The 26950-nt window shown below is 42.1% G+C and overlaps 1 protein-coding gene across 4 annotated transcripts in view; it reads right to left on the bottom strand.

Moving 5' to 3' along the window:
- piezo1 (piezo-type mechanosensitive ion channel component 1) overlaps positions 1 to 26950 on the bottom strand; it is a 180532-nt gene that overhangs the window by 6945 nt on the left and 146637 nt on the right. For all 4 annotated transcript variants that reach the window (XM_037534600.1, XM_037534599.1, XM_037534598.1 and 1 more), the window contains 19 exons: positions 26767 to 26843; positions 24844 to 24939; positions 23523 to 23623; positions 21983 to 22097; positions 21430 to 21504; positions 18738 to 18913; positions 17249 to 17364; positions 16192 to 16347; positions 12557 to 12815; positions 10640 to 10828; positions 9686 to 9983; positions 7650 to 7764; positions 7260 to 7407; positions 5800 to 6014; positions 5221 to 5379; positions 4538 to 4685; positions 3553 to 3741; positions 3126 to 3218; positions 1882 to 2051 (listed from right to left, as the gene is read on the bottom strand). In XM_037534600.1, coding sequence (XP_037390497.1) covers positions 1882 to 2051; positions 3126 to 3218; positions 3553 to 3741; positions 4538 to 4685; positions 5221 to 5379; positions 5800 to 6014; positions 7260 to 7407; positions 7650 to 7764; positions 9686 to 9983; positions 10640 to 10828; positions 12557 to 12815; positions 16192 to 16347; positions 17249 to 17364; positions 18738 to 18913; positions 21430 to 21504; positions 21983 to 22097; positions 23523 to 23623; positions 24844 to 24939; positions 26767 to 26843 — 2895 coding nt within the window. The remainder of the gene's footprint in view (positions 1 to 1881; positions 2052 to 3125; positions 3219 to 3552; positions 3742 to 4537; positions 4686 to 5220; positions 5380 to 5799; positions 6015 to 7259; positions 7408 to 7649; positions 7765 to 9685; positions 9984 to 10639; positions 10829 to 12556; positions 12816 to 16191; positions 16348 to 17248; positions 17365 to 18737; positions 18914 to 21429; positions 21505 to 21982; positions 22098 to 23522; positions 23624 to 24843; positions 24940 to 26766; positions 26844 to 26950) is intronic.

The raw sequence follows: 26950 nt of genomic DNA on the forward strand, positions 1-26950 counted from the left end.
TTCAGTGCTGTTCATGGGAGTGGGAGGAAATCAGATCCCTTCAGGCGGGAGCAGACAGAAATCAGATCCCTCCAGGCTGGAGCGGACGGAAATCAGATCCCTCCAGGCGGGAGCGGACAGAAATCAGATCCCTCCAGGCTGGAGCGGACGGAAATCAGATCCCTTCAGGCTGGAGCGGACGGAAATCAGATCCCTCCAGGCTGGAGCGGACGGAAATCAGATCCCTCCAGGCGGGAGCGGACGGAAATCAGATCCCTCCAGGCTGGAGCGGACGGAAATCAGATCCCTCCAGGCTGGAGCGGACGGAAATCAGATCCCTTCAGGCTGGAGCGGACGGAAATCAGATCCCTCCAGGCGGGAGCGGACAGAAATCAGATCCCTCCAGGCTGGAGCGGACGGAAATCAGATCCCTCCAGGCTGGAGCGGACGGAAATCAGATCCCTCCAGGCTGGAGCGGACGGAAATCAGATCCCTCCAGGCGGGAGCGGACGGAAATCAGATCCGTCCAGGCTGGAGCGGACGGAAATCAGATCCCTCCAGGCTGGAGCGGACGGAAATCAGATCCCTCCAGGCTGGAGCGGACGGAAATCAGATCCCTCCAGGCTGGAGCGGACGGAAATCAGATCCCTCCAGGCTGGAGCGGACGGAAATCAGATCCCTCCAGGCTGGAGCGGACGGAAATCAGATCCCTCCAGGCGGGAGCGGACGGAAATCAGATCCCTCCAGGCTGGAGTGGACGGAAATCAGATCCCTTCAGGCGGGAGCAGACGGAAAACGGATCCCTTCAGGCAGGAGCAGACGGAAATCGGTTCCCTTCAGGCGGGAGCGGACGGAAATCGGATCCCTTCAGGCGGGAGCGGACGGAAATCAGATCCCTTCAGGCGGGAGCGGACGGAAATCAGATCCCTTCAGGCGGGAGCGGACGGAAATCAGATCCCTCCAGGCGGGAGCGGACGGAAATCAGATCCCTTCAGGCGGGAGCGGACGGAAATCAGATCCCTTCAGACGGGAGCAGACGGAAATCCGATCCCTTCAGGCAGGAGCGGACGGAAATCAGATCCCTTCAGGCGGGAGCAGATGGACGCACACATATAAAAAAGTCCCGCAAATTAACGAATAGCCTAAATAAAGTTGAACGATCAGCAAATCATGTATGTAAACAATATAAGAGTAACACAGTTGAAGCGAATGAAGTCATTCTTGCGTAACCGATCAAATGCAAATTCTCATAGCTCTGATTCACACACATCGCGTCTGTGTGGTATAAGCGTTGCGGAAAGTTTTGCTTTTCGCTGCGCGTGTTAAGCGGCCAGGGCCTTCACAGAGGCGCGGGTGAAGCGGCAGAGTCCCAGATGCCACACTGTGTTTAGAGAAAAGACCCGGCACAGATTTTTTCAGAGCACCGTGGGCGCCAGGCAGCGAAATACACTGAAATAAGCCATGAAAATCAATGACAATTAAACTGAAGACCGTACAGAAACTTAAAAAGGTTTTTTTTTGGGTAATTCATGATGAAATACTAGTTAAACATTCTGTGCTGAAGACAGATTCCCCGTTTGGTCTACCAGGCGTTAGAGAAACGGCGGAGCCTTCAGTCTGACAGCCACAGCTGCCCAGGAAAACATGAAAAATAGCCGCTCTGGAGTTTATTTCTTGCTGGGATATATTGCAGGTAGCTGAATTAAACAAATACCTTCTACATTTTTGTCTTAATATTCAATAACTATATATAAAAATCACTTGTGATATTTTAGTACTATTGTTGAAATATATAGTTCATATCTATAAATATTTAATTAAATATTTAATTAAATATTAATTGTAAACTGTAAACATCACAAATGAGTTAAGCTGCAGGAAAACTGTGACTCTCAGACTGACCTCTGAAAGTTCCAGGCCAGTCGCAGGGTCATGTCTGCGCTGCCCAGCAGCTCCTTAATGAGTTCCTGTCTGCTTGGTGGGCTGATCCTCCAGACTGACCCTGAGCTGCCCTCAATGTTGGCTGTTACGATGTCCTCATAACTGTACAGTGTAATGAACTGCATTGCCACCTGGGAAAACCACAAAAATAAAACCACATTAAAATAAACTTTAGCTCCTTTTTAAACGGACGACAAATCATTCAGTTTTAATGGAAGACTAATTCACATTCATGCAGCCTCAAACCTCCACAGACCATTTTTCACAGTGTGTCTATTTTCCAACCTAGTATGTGATCCATATGTCTGATTTCATCTTTGAACTGTCTCCAAAAAAGAGAACAGAAACACACCACTGTTTAATCAATGATCAGATTTCCTGTTGGCTACACAGTCTCAACACGTCACCAGTGGTATGAATGAATATACAGAGCAGAGGTCTTTAATTACAGTTACGGCATTTGGCTGACGCTCTTATCCAGAGCGACTTACAATTTGGTCATTTTACACAGGTAGGCCAAGGCGGTGTTAGGAGTCTTGCCCAAGGACTCTTATTGGTATAGTGTAGGGTGTTTGCCCTGGTGGGGATTGAACCCCAGTCTACAGTGTAGAAGGCAGAGGTGTTAACCACTACACTATCCCAACCACTTCAATAAGCTTCAGTCAAAGAAAATTTCCTCAAGCAAAGGTCCGGAACGTCATAATGTCTAACTAGCATCATGATTCAGTGCCATATACTGTTTACTGAAGTAGCCTAGTGGGTATATCAACATCTTATACAGTCAACAACTGAATGCCAAATCAAATAAAGTCCAATTCAGTGATATTTGAACAATATTTGTCAATTTTCTCTTTTCAGAGCACACCTGTGGTTCTCGCCTCATCCCTCCCGTGTGTGCGGCACTCACTTGAGTCTCAGTGCTCATCGTAATGCACAGATGTGATTGGCTGAGTAGCGTCATGTGTGATATTTACAACGCATGCGATTGGTCTGTGAGCTTCTGGCTGCTAAAGCCGTACCATAAATGCTAGAAAGGTTACGCCAATTAAAATAGGACCAGCCTGTTGAAATGAAATAATTATATCCATAGTTTATGGGTTATAGGTCCAGGTCCTCATAGGACAGTATTGGGGTCTGGACTCGGACCGTGGTCCACCTGTTAATGACCTCTGGTGTAGAGGATGAATAGGAAGTGTAACACTCACTGCGTTATCTCCAAACCACTTGGTGAGGCTGACGTATTGCTCTTGCGTATACGGCTGTATAGACTGCTGCTGGACGCTCATCGTAAACAGGGGCTGTAGAGAGAGGCAGATACATTTTCAGTTTTCTTTATCCTCTCCTTTCTACCCAGAACACACAACCGCTCTCCAACAAACACCAACTCGCCCAAACGTCAGTGTGCCACATTTGTCTGTGGCTCTCCTGAGAATTCCTAGAATATTCTCTCCCATTTATGCTGGTCCATGTGGCTTTTTCCCCACAACTCTCCAATGCCACTTTCCAACATTGGTGTTCCAACGATGGTGTTGACTCGAGAACGCTGGGCGTTTTTTTGTAAATGAGTTTTTGTATTCAGTGCATTTAAAGACAAACGAGTATGTTCTCTGATCATGGTGCTTCATGAGTTACCTCGTAACCTCCCAGCTTGACTGTGACCGTTACATCCACAGGATGGTTGACCACACCCACAACTGATCTGACCAGTGAGATGAAGAGCAGTGGGAACCAGATGATGCAGATAAGGAAGAAGACGATGAGCCCACCCATTCCGTACTTCACGATCTTCTTCTTTTTCTGGCCTTTCGGTTGAGGATATTTCTGGATACAGAGTTTAAGACAGCATATAAATGAGAAACCATCGTTGTGATTCAGTTAGATTTATCCAAAATTGTTTCCTGGAGGTCTTTTCGAGTTTTCACTGCTCCATAACTCCTATTTTACACTCAGACTGCTGGTTAATTGGCAAGTTGAGTCAGGTGTGTTACAGCAGGGAAAGCATTCAAATGAGCAGTGTGGTAGCGATAAAGAAAAGGAATAAAAGTTGGATTTGGAGAACAGCCCCACTTCTCTCAGCTTGTTAATTTTCTCCTATAACTCCGAAATATGCACGGCTTGACTGACTCACAAGAGTGTGGAGCTAAAAATACTGACAATCTGTGAGGACAAACGTGGATGATAAGCATTGTTTCTTACAGAATTCAGTTTAACAGAGTTAGACAGAGTTCAGTACGCTATCTATGAGCCGTCCCCTTACACTCTCAGAAATGAGGTATGAAACTGTGACTGCAGTGCCCCTCTTGTTACTGAGGTGGGACCCTCAAGGGTTCATCTCAGTACCTTTAGTCATGGAACATAACTGAACCATAATCCACTGAAATGATCTGTTCTAAGCTGTGCTGACTCCACACGCCCCGCCTCGCCTCGCCTCCAGGCTTTTATTCTACTGCTCTGTTTTAAAACATTCGGTTATGAAAAGATACAAATACCAACTTTTCCACTGGGAAAAACTTATTTAAGGTACAACCGGACCTTAAAACCACTGCTGAACCATTGAGGGAACATTTACATTGTTTGTACCTTAATGAACACCTGCAGAGAACCTCCCCAACAGTACCTTTTCTGTCTCTCGGCTGCACTTTATTATGAATATGTTGGCATAAATGTCCTCCACACACATCCAGTTGGAAAGAGACAGTGTGGTGTCAGTCCAGACCCAGTCCATCACAGCCCGAAGCTCCACCAAAAACGGCACCAAGCGGAACCTGAGAGCAAACACAGAGTGAGTGGAATATGATTTCAGGTTTTTTTACTTCATCGGTTCACCTCCAAGGTGCCATCTGGGCAAAGCTTTCATCAGATTGATGAAATATGACAAAGGCTCCACTATGACCATATTATACCACAGTTAGATCCGGCCACGTGAGCTGATTGGTTGAGAAGTGTTCTAACCTCGCTGTTATTTCACCATAACATCACGTTTTTTTCCACAAACACTGTATCACTCCACTGAGACACCGTTGCTAAGCAACGTGTTTGATGCTTGAACGTTTTTACTTTGCCACAAACAGAAAACGGACACTGTTAAGATCACATTTGACAGACAGCCGATTTGGTCCGACTCTGAAGATGTGACGACACTAAATTCCCAAACTGTCGTCACCACTGAGCAGCTTTTCAGTCGTGCAGCTGTGACAGAAGAACAGCTGAACAACCTGGAATCAGCCAGAAATGGTGTATAAAGTTCATACAAAGTAATTATGCCACTAATCTGTAATGTTTGATGTTGAAAAGTCTCACCCTTGGAAGAGGAAAAGGTTGAGATGGTTGTACTTCTTGGTGAGGAAGTTTCCGAGGATGCGTGTGGGGTAGCCACAGCGGATCTGATAGGCCGACAGAGTGAAGTAGATGCATTTGACGAAGTACCAGAGCTGAGCAACAAAGTTCTGACTGAACATCCTGGAAGGACAAAGGGAGAGACTGTTAGCTTTAAAAATGAAGCAGATTTGGCTCAAAGAGTAAATTCATTTTAATTCAATTTTTTACAGCTCCGCTGCAGAGCGTTGCCTCTGAAGCTTCATCTACAGACATTAAAATTAAATAAGTGCTGAAGAAACACTGGAGAGAATGATGAACACATTCAATCTGGTCTAATTACATAAATTAATCATGAACTAAAAGCTCTCTGACCGTAGACCGCATGGTGTCCGGCAAAGCAAGGTGACAGCAGTCGACTTGATGCTATTCTAATCCTTAGAAATGATATAGTAACCCTGTTATTCCAGACTGTTATTCCAACCAATCTAACTAATGTGGTTACTTTAACACATAAGGATGCATATTAAATGATTAACAGCACAACCAGAGCAAACGTCTCACCTCTCTGTGACTGCAGGCAGGATGAAGAACATCCACAGGTGGATGCCGAATACCAGAATGACCTGAAAGATGAGTTTTCCGAGCATGGCTTTGCGCAGGTAGAGGGCTCGGTCGATGACCATGGTGCTGAACTGGATGAGAAGCATGACCAGGAAAGCCTCGGGCACCTGATCCTCTGACAGAGTGGAGGCGATGTCGGTTGCCGCTGAGTGTTTCTGGAGCAGAGAGGTATCATTCACTTCAGAGTGCCATGTGTTTATCTCACTAAAGACGCACAACAATGCCAGATACTTAAAATCTTCAGCTGAAAAATGGTCAAAAATTACACTTTCACTTTTTTGGCGAAAAGAGAACTTTGGCCAAACAAAACCAAAGATTAAATAGTGTCACAGTGTCGAAATCGAACACTTTATAAATTATTTTAATTGAAATGAAAATGAGAAACAATGTTTAAAATGCTGTCTGTTCCATTTGATAGCACAGGTCTGTTTGAGCAGCAGATCAACTGTAAGAAGTCGACCGTGTGGAACTATTTCCCTGTTAGTATGACTTTTAATGTAGATTTATAATCGCGTTTCATGCCCAGATTCAAAGGTCAAAGACTTCCCCAGTACAGATTTAACACCACCACAGCACGACATCCTGCTTGATATGCAGAATACAGCAATACTGAAGCCAGGAAGTTCCTTGCAAGCGTGCTGATATTGTCTGTAGCCTCAGTTTTTGCAAAAAAATAAAACAACAACATGTTTGTGGTATAATAGCAGAAGTAGGAAGTGGCCAGACTCACTCCTTAAACTGGCTCTGGTATGACTTCAAGTAACAGCAATTTTAGACTCTGGTAAGAAAAACCCTCAATCTGATGGACACAAACTCAATACAATAAGCAATAAATGTGGCACTTACTCGAACCGGCAAAATATTTATTTTGTTAGGGAGAAAAAACCTAAAAGGCTGGTTTAAACAAAGAAGTTGATATCATTTCTGCTTGATATACAGAATATAGCAAAACAGAAGCGGAAAAGAAAGACGCTGCGAGTTTGCTGATGCTGTCTATAGCTTGTTTCTCACGAAAAAAATAACCTGTTTAATTCTAAGGGATAAAGAGAGGTTGGAGAGTGGTCTTGTAAAAATTCATTACGACCGTTTCTGGAATATAAAACTAGGCAAATGTCATAAACAGGCCTCCTAGAAATAAATAAAACCCAAGAGGAAAATAAGACATGGGCACTTTAAGGCTTATTATCCTGTACCTGCTACATACAGTATCATAAGGAAGGAACTGAAGTCTGGACTGGCCGATGGAGGTTTAAGGGGTTAATTCAATTAGATTTATTTGATCAAATGCAAGAATCCTCACACTTTCTGCAGCAGACCGTCAAAGTCTGCCTGCTGCTGCTGCTGCAGTCAGTGGATAAACACTGCAAGTCTATTTAAAAAAGCAGGCTGATGGTACTTACTCCAAATGCCCAGAAGCCAAACACGATGATGATGAAATCCACCACATCAGTGAGGAACATCAGAGCGTACACGTCAGTGGCAGCGCGATACTCTGCATGCAGGATATTCTGGAAGAATCTGTAGGGCGGCCTATAGACGTTCCTTACTCTGAGACAAAGGAAGAGAGTTACAGTTAGAGAGTGAGCGAGACAGATAGAGAGAGAGAGAGAGAGAGAGAGAGAGAGAGAGAGAGAGAGAGAGAGAGAGAGAGAGAGCATACTGTATTCAAGAATGTATCACGTACCATCATTTCACATCATGCATCAGAGCTGCGCTGTAGCAGCAGCAGCACATTCTAACTGGGTCAAGTGATGCAGACACGGAGCAAACCCAGGAGATTTTTCACTTACACAGAGACGAAAAAGCCCTTGAGTTTTTCTCCAAAGGCCTTCAGCTTTTTACTGGCTTCCTCTCTACGCTTCGCTTTGGCCTTCTTCTTCTTCTTAGTCTCTTTCGCTGTGGTATCTAGAAGAGATGAATGACGTGCAAACTGTGTTACCTATCAGAGGGTCACGGCCAGATCTACCATCAGGACGACTTGCATGAGTGGGCCAAATGGCTTTTAGTATAAATGAGAAAATTATACCGAAACAGGAGAAATCGTGCATTTATTCTCGCAGTAACACTAAAAAGCACACTTGCTTCCCAGGCACACAGCTATAAAGATTAAGAGACCCTTATTCGTGTCACAACGGGGAAATTTCACCGTGAATCCGTGAAGTGAACCACCACATACACTCTAGTCAGCACACACACACACTAGGGGGCAGTGAGCACACTTGCCCGGAGCGGTGGGCAGCCCAACCCGCAGTGCCTGGGGAGCAGTTGGGGGTTAGGTGTCTTGCTCAAGGACATCTCAGTCAGTGCTGTCGGCTCTGGGGATGGAACCGATGACCTTACGGTCACGAGGCTGGTTCCCTAACCTCCAGCCCATGACTGCCCCCCATAAATGTGCCCAGACTGATCACAGGCCCACCCAATCAGATGGACAACAACTTTTTTCCACAAAGCATTTTTCAAAAGAACAAAATTTGATTTTGTTTTCTGATTTGTTACTTGTAGATTTTCTGGGTCTTTTTCTGGGCAACACTTTATTTGGATGGTCCGCTGTAGATGCTTTGTAAATGCTCAGAGTATCTTTAAGTAACATTCAACTAAATATCCAACAAATGCAACTAAACTTCAAGTTCAGTGTGAAAGATTTTATTAAATCCATCCCTACTCCTAACCCTAACCATAACCTTGTAGATAATCAACTGAATATCATCAGAAAGTTGGTGAATGATTTAAGTATCTGTAGACCATCTATAGGGGACCATCAAAACAAAGTGTGACCCTTAAATGTACCGTTGATGGTAAAATAGTAATAAAATCAACCAAAAAGAAGCACATAAACATTTTCAAGTAACAGCTTTTTGTAACATAGATTTTAAAGATGTTAAACTTTTTAGACGTCTGGTTATCACAACCACTGTGAACAGTTCTAAACTCAGTGAGCGAGTATTTCACATCAAACCACTCTCAATAACTTGGTTTACATCTTAATAAGGACTGGTAGAAGTCCCCTTTAATATCCACGACTATTTGCCATTACCTCGACCAAGCTTCAGCTGACCCTCACAGAGTAAAGGGTGCTTATTCTACCCACTTCAAAGCCAAAAATAAAGTCGAAAATGTCAGCATATGATAAAAGATTGCTGCATCACTGGCATCAGTATTTTGCGAACCTGGTATTTAATGATGCTCTTTCACTAAAATCGCTAAGTAGGTTCTTTAAAATGACAATGCAAATGTTTCATTCCACACAAAAAGTCATCAAAGGTAAGATAAAAGGTCTACATTCTTCACTCTCACCACCTGTTTAGTTTCGGATTATTCACAGTTCAGACTTTTATTTTTTTGGTCTTCTTGTTGTGTACATGTCTTCTTCAATAGTGTAAAAGTTATGCTGGTCATAAGTGGACACATGCTTCACTGTAATGAGTGTTATTGGTTCTCGTTGAAGTGTATGTAGTCTTGCTGCTGTTTTGTCTGGAGTAACTTAATGCTTTATTAAGCTATGATTTCTCCTCATGGACCCGCCTCTGGTTTGTACTAAGCTAAATGTATGAAACAAGAAAGCTTGGTCACTTTTTTGCCTATAAAATGGCCTATTAAATATTTAATATACATATAAAAGTACCATCTGTTGTGATATTAACTGTGCAATCACAAGAAAGTTTATCACTTAGATTAAATTCAATGTAATACACTGATGAAAAGGGTCATGGGAAGAAAAACTGTCAATTTGACCTGATGTTTTTTTGACTCTAGCTGGATTAGGAGGGTAGAGGGGTCTTGGAGCATCAACACTACAGAGGGTCGACACCAGGATAAGTACACTAACCTTTATTTGATGGTTTCCTCTTGCGGAACCGCAGCAGGCCCTTCCTCTTGCCCTGTTCCTTGTGTGGACTGGGCGGTTCGGGGGTTATCTCTGCACTCTGGCTCTGCTCAGGGTCAGTCTGTGTTTCTGTCTGTGTATCTGTTTGTGTCTGAGCCTCCTGGTCAGGCTCTGGAGTCTTGTCATCCAGCTCAAAGACACCAGCGTCCATCTCCTCCCCCTCCTTCTTTGCTTTCTCCTGCTCTGAGGATGGACTGGCCTTCTCCTCCAGAGGGCCCTCCTGATCCCACAGCCCATAGCGCTGAGGAGAACAGAAGCAAACTATTAAAACCTATTAACAGACTATTAACAGAGAGCTTCCAAATCTATTTTAAGGTTTAATTTCAGTCTGTTGTGTTGGTTGAGTCCTGGAATGCTTTACAGATGCTCTTATGGGTCACTATTCAGCGTTAGCATTTTATTTAAGGTGAAAAGTTCTATAAGGAACTCAGCATTTCGCTGTCAGGACAAAACCTTATATCTCCATTTTAGCATTTTTTTAGTTTTTGACATCATTTAAAAATACCAAATATCCTTTATGTGTACATTACATTGTATATGTGTATATTTAATGATGAATGGACCAAAAGACACGGCCCAAAGTGACGTGGAAAAATATCTGGTTCCACTGACTTACATTAAAAGTAAAGTATGTTTTTTCCTTCTCCTGTAAAGTTCCCATTTTGGAGATACGAGGTTTTGTTCCGACAACAGCGATATCCAGTTTTAAAGTGATCTAATACATTTTCAGACTATTTTTATGTTACTTTTACTTCTACTTGATTTACTACTTAAACCTGTGTATGAGTTTAGGCCACATGACTCAAAAATCCATAGCTTGTAATTCCTAAGATCAGATAAAAACTTCATTTCCCATGCTTGGCCGCGGCCAGGCCTCATGATTGGCACATGCGATACCTGGAGCAGTGAGCGGTGGAAGAACAGAGCCAGCAGCTGCAGCAAGTCGTAGCGAATGTAGTTATCAGTTTTTTCCAGGCCGAGGATCCGTGGAATGAAAAAGGGATCGTTCTTGTTCATATTGGTCACGCGTACACTGTTCCAAGGGTAGAAGCCAAACTGGAACAAGTACTTCACCACAACCATGACCTTAAAAGAGAGGAGAAGAGGTCCAGACTCACATTAGATCATAAGCAAAATGATCACTATTGAGAAAAAGTCCATTTCAGCTCCATAGATTCACATGGTGAGCCGGACGGCGTAACTATGTAAACAGTCAATCTAAAACAAAGGCCAAAAGCTGCAGTGGCTCAGCAACAGGTCTCCGCTGTGCATGTGAAAGCAGCGATGTGGGAAGTAAGTGTGGGATGGTATGAAGATACTTGTCATGATATGAGTGAACAAAGTTCATCGTGGTTTTGTTAAAACACCTAAAAATGTTTAAAACGCATCGAAATAAACGTTGTTGACTGAAAGCAAAACTAGCTCAAGATACACTCAGCCGAAAACCAAAACAGTGTTTTATTGGTGTTTTATTTAGGGTTTTGACTTAACGTAATGAGGCGCTGATGCTGCTTTAAAGGCAATAAATGTGAGAAGTAGAAACTAATTTAACTTTAAAAAGCTTGTTAAATAACATTAAAAGTTGTAAAATTATAAAACTACAGCTCCTCATGATTTCCGAAAGGCATGTAAAGCTTAATTCCACTATAACAACGGAAAACACCTTGTTTTTTTATATGTAAAACCTCTGCACATGGCTTTGGAGCCCCCGTTTAGCAGGCTGGTGTTTCTCAGGGTGTGATGAGCACACAAGTCACATTAGTGTTTGTTGTTTAGAGAAGAAACAGCCATAGACCTCAGCAGGAACACACATGTTTGTATCACTAGCTTCAAAAATGAGCACTGATCAAATCTATTACTGAAACAGGGCAGCACAGTGGCGCAGTGGGTAGGGCCTGGGTTTGATTCCCCAGCCAGGCGACCAGGGTCCTCTCTGTGTGGAGTTTGCATGGTCTCCCTGTGTCTGTGTGGGTTTCCTCCCAAATCTTAAGACATGCAGTCAGGCCAATTAGACATGCTAAACTGCCCCTGGGTGTGTGTGAACGTATGTGTCTGTCTGTCTGCCCTGCGATGGACTGGTGACCCGTCCAGGGTGTAGCTGCTGGGATAGGCTCCAGCTCCCCCCGTGCACTACTACTGTTTACTGTTCACAACTATGTAAACATGTCTTATTATGTGATTTGCAGAGAGATTATGCAGCAGGTTATGTACTCCCAGTGAGACGGTACTGATAGATATGAAACGGTATGATTTTATCGGACGTATCTTGCTAAAAAGACCTGACAACATTCAAATGGTCATTTTTTCCCAATGTTTTGATATCATGCATGTTGACTTCTTTAGTGGGAAGTTCTGATCACAGGGAAAAAAAGCATCAATTAAGGTTTCATGAGTATCCCAGTGCGAGTATGGATCTATACTGCCCCCTGAACACCATTCTTGAGCTCAATTTTTCACTATATACAGACTGAATGGATGATTTGACACATAGCCATGCTTACAAATGAAGCACAGACCTCAGATTGGCTAAACAGCAGCAGCTGCCAGATCGCCAGAAGTGCTAAAACAATATAATCCTTTACAGCAAATACAAAAAAAGTCAAGTTGGACTTCAGATCTTGTTAAAACACAGACGTCTATTAAAACAAAATCATAAATGTTGCTTGTTTTTAACCTACATACGTACAATCCACACATCGACAATGTCCCAGAGCGAAATGTGTGGGTGGACGTTGCAGATAGTGCTGATAAACAGTTCCCATATCTACACATCTGTTTACAGCAAAGCACAACAGAGCTCAATCCTGCTCCCACCTCTGTGTAAACGATGGCGGTCATCCAGAAGCTCTTTGAGGGCCGAGGCACAGCCAGCATGGCCCAGAGGAAGGTCAGGATGGGTAGGACCAGAGAGATGACCGATGCAGTCACCACATTATTCAGCACAATGATGAAATAACACACCAGCTCCGAGTGGGCGGCCAGGACGTTGTAGAGAGCAAAGAGGAGCTTCAGCAGCCGATTCTGAGTGCTGTAGAACTCTCGACTCTGCACCAGCTCCTCTATGCAATAAGGCCTGGAACAGAACACAGGAGAACGAATGAATGAATGAATAAATAAATAAATAAAACATTGTTAATGTAGCTAATAAGCAATGGAAGAAGCCGTGAGGAACTCAAGACAAAATAACTAGTAGTTCTAAGTGAACTTGTCTCAAGATCATTTGGACTTGGTCTTGTCTCGATTTCGGGGTGAACTGGACTTGGAAATGATCCTGAAGACCAGCCGAGAAACCGATAATGATGTTTCTATCATTACTGAATTTTATCAAACATACCTTGAAACATCATAAAACAGTCCCTTGTCTATATGTTTAAATACAGGCTGTTCTGCTTGTTTAGGAGCTTTCAGATCTTTCCATGTTGGCTTCACTAGATTTTATTTGTTTGCTGATGTTCCTTGAATCCAAAATTCAAACGTCCCCTGTCAGGAATGTTATTATTTCTATGTTTTTTATTTATCATAAATGTGGACATATGTTTTTTGGTTTATATTCAGTTGACTTTAGGTGGTGATTCTGAAACGTTTTAGAGAAGAAGAGACAGAGAAGAACACCCCACAGTCATCTGCTTCCAAAATATAGGAAGCAAAGACAGACTAACAGTATAATGTAATGATAATGAATAACATTTTTAGGCTGTATGTTAGTGAATGTTATATTTTAAAGGTTAATATTATTTATTAATATTTATACAACAGTTAGTTCCGGCCACGCATTCTGATTGGTTGAGAGGCGTTCTAACCTTTTCTAGGCAGCCGAGACAGAAGAAAATCTAAACAACCCGTCAGCCAGAAATGAACCGAATACCATTAAGCCAAACTAAGATGCTTTACAGACCGGCTGGAATAAAACAACATTAATACTGATCTGGCAAAAACTGACAAAACTGAGCTAAACTTGATATTGTGGCAGTTTTATGGCTCAAAATGCGAGGCTTACAGCAGCGAGTGAGCAGAGTTAAAATCACAGCTGTGATGTCATATCGCAATAACACATTCCCTCTCTTGTTCTATTGATTAATATATTGATCTATTCTATTGATCGTGTACAATAAATGAACAATGAATTACGAACAAATGACAGTTTTTTCCCCTTGCTTCCTTTTATCTTTATATTCTGTAAGAATTTTAATTTGGTCTCAGTCTTGGCTCAGACAATGTGTCCAGGTCTCAAGTCTTGATTTGTTCTCAACTTTAGGTCTTGAATATGACGCTACATGGAAGCTAATATTCCAACAATAAGCTCTGCTAAATCATTGCACATCTGCCCCAAGCTGTGTCCAGTTGTTCAGTAATCTTTAGCAGACTTGCTTATGTGCTTCCTGACAATGCATGACACACCATTGTCTGTCGATATGGAATAAAGTATGTGAAGTACAGTACTGTGTAAAAGTCTTCAGCACCTAAGCACTTGCTGAAAATCATGTATCTTTTTAATAACTGTGTTTTTGCTTGTTTTCAAGAAGCAGTTGACCTTTTGAGCTAAACAGAAGAACAGAGGTCCCCTTAATATGTTTGTGCTAGTTTATATATTAAAACCAGTGATAATTCATTTTTACAACCTCTCTTTATCACCTAGAACTAAACAGGCTGTTTTTGTTTCTGCATCTAAGATAGATATATGTAAATGAGCTCTGTTCTGATTGGCTGTCCTGTATTGCGCCTCATACAAAAAATATACACCGATCAGGCGTAACATTCTGACCACCCCCTTGTTTCTACGCTCGTGTCCATTTTACCAGCTCCACTTACTGTATAGCTGCACTTTGCAGTTCTACAGTTACAGACTGTAGTCCATCTGTTTCTCAGTGGTCAGGACCCCCATGGACCCTCACAGAGCAGAAGGACTAGAGGATGACCAATGCAAACTGTGCAGCAGCAGATGAGCTATCGTCTCTGACTTTACATCTACAAGGTGGATTGACAAGGTAGGAGTGTCTAATAGAGTGGACAGTGAGTGGAAACAGTGTTTAAAAACTCCAGCAGCACTGCTGTGTCTGATCCACTCGTACCAGCACAACACACACTAACACACCACCACCACCACGTCAGTATTACTGCAGTGCTGAGAATGACCAACCACCTAGACAGTACCTGCTCTGTGAGGGTCCATGGGGGTCCTGACCACTGAAGAACAGGGTAACAGAGTATCAGAGAAACAGATGGACTCCAGTCTGTAACTGTAGAACTACAAAGTGCAGCTATAGAGTAAGTGGAGCTGATAAAATGGACAGTGAGCGTAGAAACAAGGAGGTGCTCAGAACGTTATGCCTGATTGGTGTTACATAGTCTATTATTATATGACCAATTCCCAACCTCTCATTATCCCTTTATTAAACAGGCTGTTTATGTTACTGCACCTTTAAGACTTCTGACCTCTGTTCTGATTGGCTGCCCAAAAAAAGTACTCAGAGCTGAAACAAGTCTATTTGTGGATTTATGTAAATGAGTTGGGTCATAATGTTATGCCTGATCGGTGTATGTAAACAATTTTGTTTTTCATGACATCACAAAAACAAATATTAAACAAGCAGTTTAGTTTTCATGTATGGACTATATGGAAGTGGCTGTAAGTTTTTTTGAAGGTGAAACATTATTTACATACTACATTAATCTCTTTTACTACAAAAAAGTGAGAAAAATCCAGTCTGGCATGGAACGGACCTGTAATATAATTTGCTTTGCTTCTAATATTAGTGTTTTTCTAAGCAAAAAATCCTAACTGCCCCAATAAATAGCTTGTTAAATATAATTTTCTCAGGTTCCTAAAACGTTTTGTCCAGCACTGTAGGTAGAAACTCTAGTAGCAGCCAAACTGAAGCCTGCATTTTGATACTAAACATGTCTTGGCCGATCCGCTGCCTTTGCCGTTATGGGAAAACTGTGCAAATCTGATTTTTGGCTGAACCTTCGTTTTAAGGCATTCATGATGTCGTGCAAATGTCCTTTTTCTTTCATTAACAGATTTGAGTTTGTTAATCTTTCCTTCTTTTTTTTTTCTAAAACATGTATTGGCAAGTGGCTGTGCTTGTAATTCTATAACCATGACACTGAAAAACATCTTGAAATTTACTGATAGTTGGGCCAAAAGAGCAGAAAGCTCAGACATTTTTCTTCCTTCTCCTCTCGTGAGTGCTGGTGGTTTATTTACTGCAGATGAAAAATCACTCAAAACAAATGTCTTGAGTGAGATCCATTTCTGAATGGAATATATGCGTCATAAAAGCAGAGAATTGCTGTTTTATTCCTAAATCATGTCCCTGCAGTCTTTAAACAGTTGAGAGGACTGTAAAATCCTTCAAGTCAATTTCTCTGCAGAGGTTCAGGTCAGTCTTCAGACTATCTGCCTGCAGAATTCCAGTATGCAGATGTGTGCAGGCTGCAGATTGTACCTGTCTGAGAGCAGCTCGCTGGCCGTTCTGGAGCGGCGCTGGCGTCGGTAGGCGCGTGACTCCGCCTCCAGCTGCAAGGTCGGCTGGGAGCTCAGGGTGGTGCTGCTGCAGCCCTGCGCACCATCCAACTCGCTGATTTCCTCCAGCCCAGCAGCACTACAGCCAGAAATGTACAAAACACGAGCTGATCCGGCTTCATTACCGACACACAACAGTTCACAACACAGTGTAGAAGCAAGTGTTTTTAAATGATGACCGTTTCTAAATGGAAACAATTACATGGACACTTGAAATATTCAAAATTAATTAATTAAATGCCCCCAGGTGCTCAGCCTTTTAAACCTACCTACTTGCTTAAACTAGACGCCTGGTGTCCTTTCTTTGCTGCTAGTTTGTTGATACTTGGGCTCCGTTTCTGAGCTGCAGAGTGTTTATAGTGTTTATGTCAGTTGAACTGCAGCTGAAATGCATTCTGGTGATATGACTGGTGTGGAATTGCATAGAACTGAGGAGCAACCGCTGTCCCAGACACTGTTGTTGGGGTAGGAGAACCGGAGCACATTACGTTGCTGTGCATGCTGGGAACTGTAGTGCAGCACAATGTGAAACAGGCTAACATTAATAGAAAATTAAAATACTTTTTCGGGCTGGACAGGCCTGATCTGGCCTTCGGGCCTTGTGTTTGACACATGGGCTCTAATCGATTATTACATTATGCAATAAAGTGTGTGTAATGTTTTTGACTTAAAAAACCCCTCTGGCTATTGGTGCCATGTATTATAATGGAAAAAACTGTGGTTTTTATTGCCTTTATTCCTGTCCTACATACATAATTCTTCAAGTCACATTTATGTAAAAAGCCTGTTTAATTCTGAATCACAGCAAAATAAATGAACTGGATCAAACTAAAATTAAATTTGATATTTTATTATTCACTGAATCCTTTACTAAGGAATCATAAACAAGCAATCATTGTGAAATTTTGTGAATTCTGCCAAAGTTTCTGACTTTTATTACTGGAATGAACTCCATCTGGCACATGAAATACTGGACCCACCTCACAGCTCCGCTGACATTAACGACGTCTGTATCCGTCTCATCTAGACATGTCTCCAGAGTGGGGCTCTCACTGCCCTGGGACAGTTGGTCATCCATGGGCTCCCTGGAGGGCATCTACAGAACAAACAGACACAGCTTTATGCTGTAACAAAATAATTCAGACAGACTATTTAGCTCAATTTAATGGATATTATTTGATTTATGTAGCACTTTTAACAACAGATGTTGTCTCAAAGCAAACCCTTAATGAGAGGAGCCTGAAATATCCTTCCATGTGGAGGTCGGGTTCAAATTTCACATTCGTGTTTCCTGAGCCTGATTTTACTCTTCATTTCCACCTGCTTTAGTTTTCCTCTTTGTTTTATTCATTTTTCATACTTTCATCACCTTAAAATAGCTATAAATGTGCCATGCTGGTGTCGCCCACTTGTGTTTTTGACAGAATGTAGCACTGACAGGGTCCACACTCCTGAGAAAATGGATGTGCATGAAATTAAACAGAAAACTCATTCAGGAAATTACAGCTTAATGAATCCAAAACATGTTTCTAAAGTATTTTATGTGCTATATGATAAATATGTTCTATTTAAAGAAAAGTTTCAGGATTAAACAGGTGAAGACTAACATCTGTTATATCAGCACCACACAGAGAATAAGATATTACGGAAAGCTTAATCAAAAATGTTTGGGATGCTGTTTGAAAGCTCGCCTTAATAAATACATTTGTTAAAGTATTTATTATCTATTTAGGAACAAGAGCATGACAAAGAACTATTGACAGAAAGAGAAGAGAAGTCATCCTCCTTTGGGCTTTATCCTCCTTTATCCGTACCAGATCGTTTAGTTATAACACACCTCACCCCTACCACTTAGCCCTTACCCCTCCGTTTGTGTGTTCAGGCAGATGGGTAGGGTGTCCCGATAATTTGTTTAGATAGACTCAGACTTAGACAGATTTTATCGTCATTCAAATTTACATACAGTGCGCATTAGAACGAAATCACGTTGCATTGGCTCAGAGTAGATCGGGGAGATAAGAAAAAAAAAGTAATACATCATCATCATCATCATCATCGTTAGGGACGTGGTAGCAGTTGGGAGAGCAGAGAATCCCAGATGACCCTGTCCCCCGCAACTTCCTCCAGCTCATTCCCAGGAAAAGTAATACAATCTAGTGCAAAGTGTAGCGCATATGTAAACATATGTATATCAACAGATAGAGGGGTGGGGTGAAGTGTTGGGGCTACATGGCCCTCCAAACAGAGGTTTTTCAGAGACTCACTCAAACTGTGTGTTATGAGATAAAAATCAAAAAAATATCTCAACCACTACCTCCTGTAACTCAGTTCCAAGAGGCAAGGTGACACTCAAAAATAAGGGGTAGGGGTAAAAATAAGAAATGGGATTGGGCCTACAAGTGAGATTAAGTGAGAAGCTTACAGAGAAGCTCAGCTAATGTGTATTTGTGTAGCTTCGTGCTGTCCTACCTGGCTGATGTTGTGAGTGAGCATGTAGCGCTCATCACACAGAACCGTGGACGTGTCTACATATTGTTTGGTGAGCATGTTGAGCCAGAGGGTCAAACCATCCACCATGGCCAGACACAGAACCCAGAGGAACTTGAGGATGTCCAGAATCCGCTGCACTGTATCACTGCCAGTCCCTGGAAAAACAGTAGAGAGTCAAATAACAGCATTTAACCTATTCATGCGCAACCTGTTCCAAGATTGGACAAGCCTTATAGAATGTTGGCAAAAATTCCACACAACTCTGAGAACGTGTGGCCATTTAGTTGAGTGGACAAGTCCCAAACCTAAGATCGCTTTTCTGAGCAAGCATCCCTCGCAAAACCTTGGGCAAGACTCCTAATGCTGCATGTGCCCAACTCTGTAATATGACCCAATTCTACATCGACATGGATAAAAGCATCTGCCAAATGCTAAAAATGTATGTTGTGACGGTGGACGCAAGGTCCACTGGCGGAGGTTGACCGTTGAGCCACAATGCTGCTCCAAAGCGCTTGCCAAGGAGCTGAAAAGACAGACCAAAACAAACATCAGCACCTTTATTGTGGACCACAGCACGTGCAGAGGAAGGGTGGGGCAAACTGATCATACACGGCTGTTGGCTGATGAGGAGCAAAGCCGCAACGCCAAAGGACAGAGGCAGAAAGGACCATGTGGGCAGCAGTCGCGGAGAAGCTCTGCCAGAGAAAAGATGCCTACTAAGCGCTCACTAACCAGGTTCAACAACAGACTCGGCCCCAAAAGAAGATCCCAGCCGGCTCTACTCACCCTCCAAACTCTGAGCTCTTTCCCTCTTGCTAAACTGTCTATTTCTGAGTTTGTAATGAACGTCTCGGAGCTCTACTGGCCTGTCTCTGGTGTGTGTGTCCAGCCCAGATGTCAGTCCCATTTACTAAATGTTACCATAAACATTTTGTCGCTGTCCAATGAAAAACATGTATCTGCATTGTTTTCACTGTGTGAAAATTTCATGATTATTGGACCAATAGAAATGCTCCAAAAATGCTTAGAATAAAATCTCTTTCCATTGACTTCCATTGAAAGTAAAGAATGTTTTTTGTTCTCCTGTAAAGTTGCTATTTTGGAGATACTTATTTTTCTTTGGACAGTGCCGATTTGCATCATGTGATTAAAACAAATATTCAAAAGTCAATATGTTTCGTCCTGTGTATGCATTTCTCTCCAAATGTTGTTGGGTCCTCTGAATTAAGATTAAGAGACCCTTATTAGTCCCACAATGGGGAAATTTCACCCCTGCATTTAACCCATCCGTGAAGTGAAACACCACATACACTCTAGTGAGCACACACACACTAGGAGGCAGTGAGCACACTTGCCCGGAGCGGTGGGCAGCCCAATCCGCAGCACCAGTGACAAAGAGGCAGACAGAAAGTGAGGTTTATTATTATTGTTAATTGTGATGACGATGTTAATCCAAAGCCCAGTGAGAGAGGCTGAACCACAAAAACCCTCAAGACATCTCAAGATCAAACAATTATTCTTGTGGGAAAGCGAGTGAAGTATCTACCTGTTCTGTTTTTTTAACATAACTGCAAATTTTGATTTCTGTGTCTGATCTTTTTCAGGCCCTGATTCTCAGGTTTTCCGTATCAGCACTCAGGAATATGAAATACTCTGATTTGCCTATATGAACAGGAGGGCTTTGGTGTGAGAAACCCTGTTTTAGGTGATAAACTCTTTTGCTTCACATTTTACAACTTATGACTTCAACCATACGTCCATCACCGCTGGTGGGCTTTCCTTGCACTTACAGATACAGAGAAAAACACTATTTGAGTGCGAACTCCCTCACAGGAGAAAATGAACTGTCTGTAAATTTCACATTAAATCACAAACGTTTCACATGCTGCTGCTTTTCAACAGTTAAAATGACTTTTTTTCCACTTATTGAGATTAAAACTTTTATCTTTTGGCTTTTATCTTGGTGCTAAAAAAAGTTGTGCTAAGTGCTTAAAAATTTTACTAAAAGCCCTAAAAATGACATACATGCTAACAGTTCTGTACACGGTTAGAAATAAAGGTTCTGTGCCGGTACACGTTTCATTCATCAACATACAAACAACGTAAATGTTCCCTCAAAGGTTCTACAGTGGTTTTAAGGCCCGATTGTGAACCTTAAATCAGTTTCTCCAGGTGAAAAGTTGGTATTTGTTCCTTTTCATAACCGAATGTTTTAAAACAGAGCAGTAGGATAAAAGCCTGGAGGCGAGGCGAGGCAGGGTGTGTGGAGTCAGTCCAGCTTAGAACAGATCATTTCAGTGGATTATGGTTCAGTTATGTTCCCTGACTAAGGCACTGAGATGCACCCTTGAGGGCAGCCATTGAAATTGTATAATATTATTGAATTTTATCAATAGACTTCAGTCCGGGGTGCATATATGTAGCAATATTCATATTTCGACTAATTAATGACCTCATAATTCAGAGGACTCACATTATTGTTTACCACATGGTTTAATATTAGCAGTATTACGGCTGCAGAAGCTAATGACTTTCTGCAAAGCCCATCAAAACTGTCAAAAGTTCATCCCTGAAAACCTTACACAAAAGACCCACATTCAGCAGGCTAGCAGGAAATGATGCAGCACTGAGGAAGCTTGGGTTTTAGGGTTTTTATAGGCGAGTAACTTACCTGACTCCTCTGCTTCCTCTCCAAGCTCCTGCTCCTCCACCTGTGACACCCCAGCACCAGCCTCCTCACCATCACCTGAATAAATGAAATATTATATATTGAAAGTTATTATTATTATTGCATGTAAATACTTCTATATAAATATATTACACATGGGACATATTATTACATAAGGGTCTGTACACAAGTTACGACACACGTTATATTTTATGTTTTATTTTCCCCCAATATTTTAATTTCAGCAAATAATTAGAAATTGGGCACTTAAATTTGCTGAAATGACCCTACTAAAGTGTTCTCCATAGAGGTTGTGTAATGTTATTTTGATTATTATTGCATGACTGGGGTATTCAAACATTTGCATATGGCTGTGTAATATTTACAAGATGGTTGTATTACACATAGGTACTTTATTTATACACACACACATATATATATATAAATAAATAAATAAACACACACACAGGATACACGTATGACCATAAATACCACAAGGTACAAATACTCATGTATGTATATTTATATGCCTGTGACTTGAGGCATATATACATGCCTGAGGCTCGTGAGCTGGCCTGCTGTCTCTCTCTCTCCAGTCTTTGCTCTCTCTGTCTCTGCTGTCGCTCTCTCAGTGCCTGTTTAGCACTCCTCACCCACGCCTGGTACGCCAGCTGTGGAGTCACACACACACACACACACACACACACACACACACACACACACACACACACACACACACATATTGCCTTACAAAAAGTATCGCAAGAACTTTACAGCAACCTTAACCCTTCAATATACACGAGTGTTTCTCCAACCAGTTCAACATACAGCATATTCTAGCACTAAAAGGTTTGGAATGAATCACTATATTAATAATTGCTGTTATTTTCTTAAATTATAACTTAGGCAGTGTAGACTGAAGTCCTATAAGCTACAAACTTGAAGGCATATGCTCCTGACTTTCATCTGCTGCACTTAACCATCGACATCCATTCACTGTGAAACATTAAACCTTGAACTGCAGTCACTTTAATCCGTACACTGTCTGCAGCTTTATTCATCTTTGTGTTTGGGCAACTAAAGACTTTTATTAATTATCAGTGCAACAATTATTGCTGCTATGGATCAACAGCTGGTCTAGTTTCTCTCGCCTCTTTGTTCAATGGCTAGTCTCTACTTCCTGCGCTTAGTGCTGGTATAGCTGTAGTTATGGTGCAGTGTTTGTATCTGTACTTATTGTCTGTCTGCACTGTTTTCTGCTGCTGTTCTGTGTTAAATGTGGCACCGTGACCTGGAGAAACTACACTGCGTTCCTCTCCCAAAACAACAATCTGTGATGCAGAGAAATGGCAATACAGCGGACTTTGACACGGATTTATGACTTTAAGGCCTTATTCAATATTTCAACTTCTTTAAAACGTTTTGATGTTTCTCAGCAATTTTACAATCACCTCATTACCTCATTACCTCTGGTAATGATTCTGGTAGATGTAACTTTTTTTTTTTTTTTTTTTTAAACAGTTTCCTAATAATCAGTTGAAGTGTGTGAGTTGTACAGTTGTAGTCTAATTATATAAATAATGTCATATTTATCTGCAACATTTTACTGACAATAGTGGAAAAAAGCATATTTTGAAAGCAGTCATGGAAGAGCCACTTTCCTTCTCTGAAGAACCTTTAAAATGCTGGTTCTTTAAAGAGGTTGTGGTTGGTATGGTGTAGTGGTTAACACCTCTGATTTCTGTGCTGTAGACTGGGGTTCCCTAAACTGAACCTATAAGACTCCTTGGGCAAGACTCCTAACACTACCGTCACCTACCTGTGTAAATGAGTCGTTCAGGATAAGAGCGTCAGCCAAATGGCATAAATGTAAACAACTTTTTTTCTGTAAATGTGTGAAGAATCATTTCAACAAATTCAAGGTTATATATTAATTAAAACCCAAGGACCATTCAGTAACATTTTTCATTTTAAGAGTGTATCTGGAAAAACTGGATGTGGCACAGGAGGAGAAATGAGGTAACGAGCTGCTAGCTATCTGAGATACTCGTTTAAGGGTTAGTACTATTTAACCGAGGCTTGTGCATATGTGTCACCTGAAATGCAGTCTGTCTACGTTGTTTCTGCTCCTCGACTGAGACGTCCTCCTCCTCTTCACTGTCAGACTCAAACAGGTAATAATCTCCAGAATGCAACACTACAAGAGATCCGCATACACAAAAGAACGACACATCAGACTCCACAACAGGCGGCATCGGATATAATTCAAATCACAGATGATATGGATGAACTGAAAAACATTCAGTGTTTTCAGATCTAAAGGAAGAATGGAGCTTGATTTTCTCCTCTTTCTCAAAGACAAAAGCTTTAAGTGCTGTTTATCTGATGGACACAGTTTTGGTGTCTACCAGGTCTTCCAGGTGGTTGCTAGGAGTCCCATTTTTCTCTGTAGCTTTCATTTTTATAAACTCCAGTTTTCAAAACTCTTGTTTTCACTTACACCAGTCAGGCATAATATTATGACATTATGTTTCTTGTTACTTACTGTATAGCTGCACTTTGTAGTTCTACAGTTACAGACTGTAGTCCATCTGTTTCTCTGATACTCTGTTACCCTGTTCTTCAGTGGTCAGGGCCCCCATGGACCCTCACAGAGCAGGTACTATTTAGGTGGTAGATCATTCTCAGCACTGTAGTAACACTGACGTGGTGTGTTAGTGTGTGTTGTGCTGGTACGAGTGGATCAGACACAGCAGGGCTGCTGGAGTTTTTAAACACCTCAATGTCATTGCTGGACTGAGAATAACCCATCAACCAAAAATATCCAGCCAACAGCGTCCTGTGACCAATGATGAAGGACTAGAGGATGACCAACACAAACTGTGCAGCAGCAGATGAGCCGTCGTCTCTGAATTTACATCTACAAGGTGGACTGACAAGGTAGGAGTGTCTAATAGAGTGGACAGTGAGTGGACACAGTGTTTAAAAACACCAGAAACACTGCTGTGTCTGATCCACTCAGACCAGAACAACACACACTAACACCACCACCATGTCAGTGTTACTGCAATGCTGAGAATGATCCACCACCCAAATAGTACCTGCTTTGTGAGGGTCCATGTGGGTCCTGACCAATGAAGAACAGGGTAAAAGGGGGTAACAAAGTATCAGAGAAACAGATGGACTACAGTCTGTAACTGTAGAACTACAGAGTGCAGCTATACAGTAAGTGGAGCTGATCAAATGGACAATAGAAACAAGGAACAAGGTCATGATGTTATGCCTGATCAGTGTATCATCCTTAGACTTTCTCCTCTTTTTTTTCTGGAAACTAAATAAATGAAGGGTGGTCTCTGTCTTTTGCACATTCAGCCTGAGGGTGTGGAATATAACGGAGACAGGGTGTGGTCAGTGTACCTGTTGCGTGGTCTATCCAGGGCCGGTACCACTCTTTCTGACTGGAGGACTTCCCTTCCTTCTTTTCCTTCCTCTCTGTCCTCTCCTCTTGCAACTCTGTGGAAGAGCAGAGCAGGATTGAGGATCCACACAAAGCAAGTAGCATCGTTTTATTCTGCTTTCTGTATGTGTGTTGGACGGCACTGATCATTTGACAGTCAATTAGCTGGCAATGATTTTGATTATGGAAAAATGATGACAAGTCATATGACTCACTCACTCATTCTGACAGACTGTAATTCACTCTAGGAAGCATTGAGGGCTTTTAGTGTGTTTTACTGCATCTATATGGTCAAACTTGTTCATGAAGATCCTGTGTCAGCTTGCCAAACACTTATTTTACATTTTTACTGATCTCGTCTCATTTTATTTATGTGATATGTGTGTTTGCTATAAATTTTAGGTATTTCCGCAAACTAGGTGTGCTAGGTGCCCCAAACATTTTCTCAGTCATGTGCCATGTGTCTGCCGGTTTGGAGAAAACGACAGATTAGACTGGGTAGAGTGGGCATGTAGAATGTAAAATACTGGGGGCAACTGAATTCAAGGCATAATGGTTCCATTACTCGAATAACAGATGGTAGATTAATCATCTATAGAAACAATATTTAATGAATGTTTAATTATTGACATTTTCACCAGCGAGCTAGGTCTCCCCGTCACACACTGCTATGAAGCGAGGAGGGGCTGGGACAGGGGTCGGCAACATGTGGCACTTTTACTACCCTGCTGCGACTCCACATCAGAAACAGATTTGTAGGTAAAAATAAAATCCTCCTCCTCCTCCCTTTAACCCTGAAGATCGGCACCCAGACTGCTGGTCACCATAGCAACGTAGACAACAATGTCACCTGGCTAGTAGCTATGGAAACGGCAACGAGAAAGATTTAAGGCGAACATTGATAATTTAGTGACGAATGGACTTTGCATTTGGACCAGCACTCCAGCTGGTCTCCTGATACGTTTCATCTGAAACTGTCAAACACTAAAAAGTCGCAAAGCGTAAGTCAGTTTCCGTCTAAGCGTTGGCCGTGTCATCAGGAGATTGCGAGTTCGATCCCTGGTGATGCTACAGCCGTCCATAGCTGGGAGTCCAAGAGAGCACAATTGGCCTCGTTCTCTCTGGGTGGGTAGGATGGCCCCCACTCTCCCCCCATCACTCAACACAATACTAGTCAGCGCAGGCGTCTGTTAGCTGACGTAACAGAACTGGCAGTCGGCGCTTTCCTCCGAACGCGTTCGGCTGTCCTGTGACATTGCGTGAGCGGCAGTTTTAAAAGAAGGGGTGGCTGGTTTCACAGGTCTTAGGGGAAGCCTGTGCTGCCTTCACTCTCTTAGCACTGATAGCATCGTGTGATTGAGGGAGTTCTAACTAGCAGGTAGCAGTTACATTCTGGCACCATTTAAGTTTGAGACGGGAAACTTTGAATATGAATCCGGCAAATGAGAAGCGACTTCAGACTAGTAAAACGTTGACTGTTGAGACATTTTATAAGAAACTGTTCTAGTTTTGTGGTAAAGTTTCCTGCCAGAGATGCGAGAAAAGCAGCTATAGCTGAGCTAAAGCTTAAAGCAGAGCAAAGTAAGTCTGTCTTTTCCTTTATATTATATTTTTTAACCAATACTATCACATCAGAACATACTGAGACAATTATAGCCAAGATGGTAAAATGGACATAAAATGTTGTGAATTTCTGCTGAAAGGACAAACTGACCATTCTCAACATTTGGGTTGCCGACCTCTGGGCTGGGAGGACGAAGGCCAATTTCAAACTGCAGGTAACCCAATGTCATTTGACAGCTTAATACGCTTGGAGAGTCAATTATGTTACTTCTTCTGTTACTGATTCTGATTTCTTGGTGGGAGTCACAGTAATGTTGTACCTGATGGGTGCTCCTCTGTCTCGGATGCCTTTCGACCTTCTTTATATTTCTCCTGCTTATCACGGATTCGCTGCATCCTGCGGAGACAGACAAACATTCAGACTGATCAGCGTGAGCAGGAGACGTTAGACAAATCCTATCCAAGCTTTTTTTTGTTGCAAATATATCAAGGCAAATGAATAAG

This window comes from Pygocentrus nattereri, chromosome 25, assembly GCF_015220715.1.
Source record: "Pygocentrus nattereri isolate fPygNat1 chromosome 25, fPygNat1.pri, whole genome shotgun sequence".
NCBI classification, from domain to species: domain Eukaryota; kingdom Metazoa; phylum Chordata; class Actinopteri; order Characiformes; family Serrasalmidae; genus Pygocentrus; species Pygocentrus nattereri.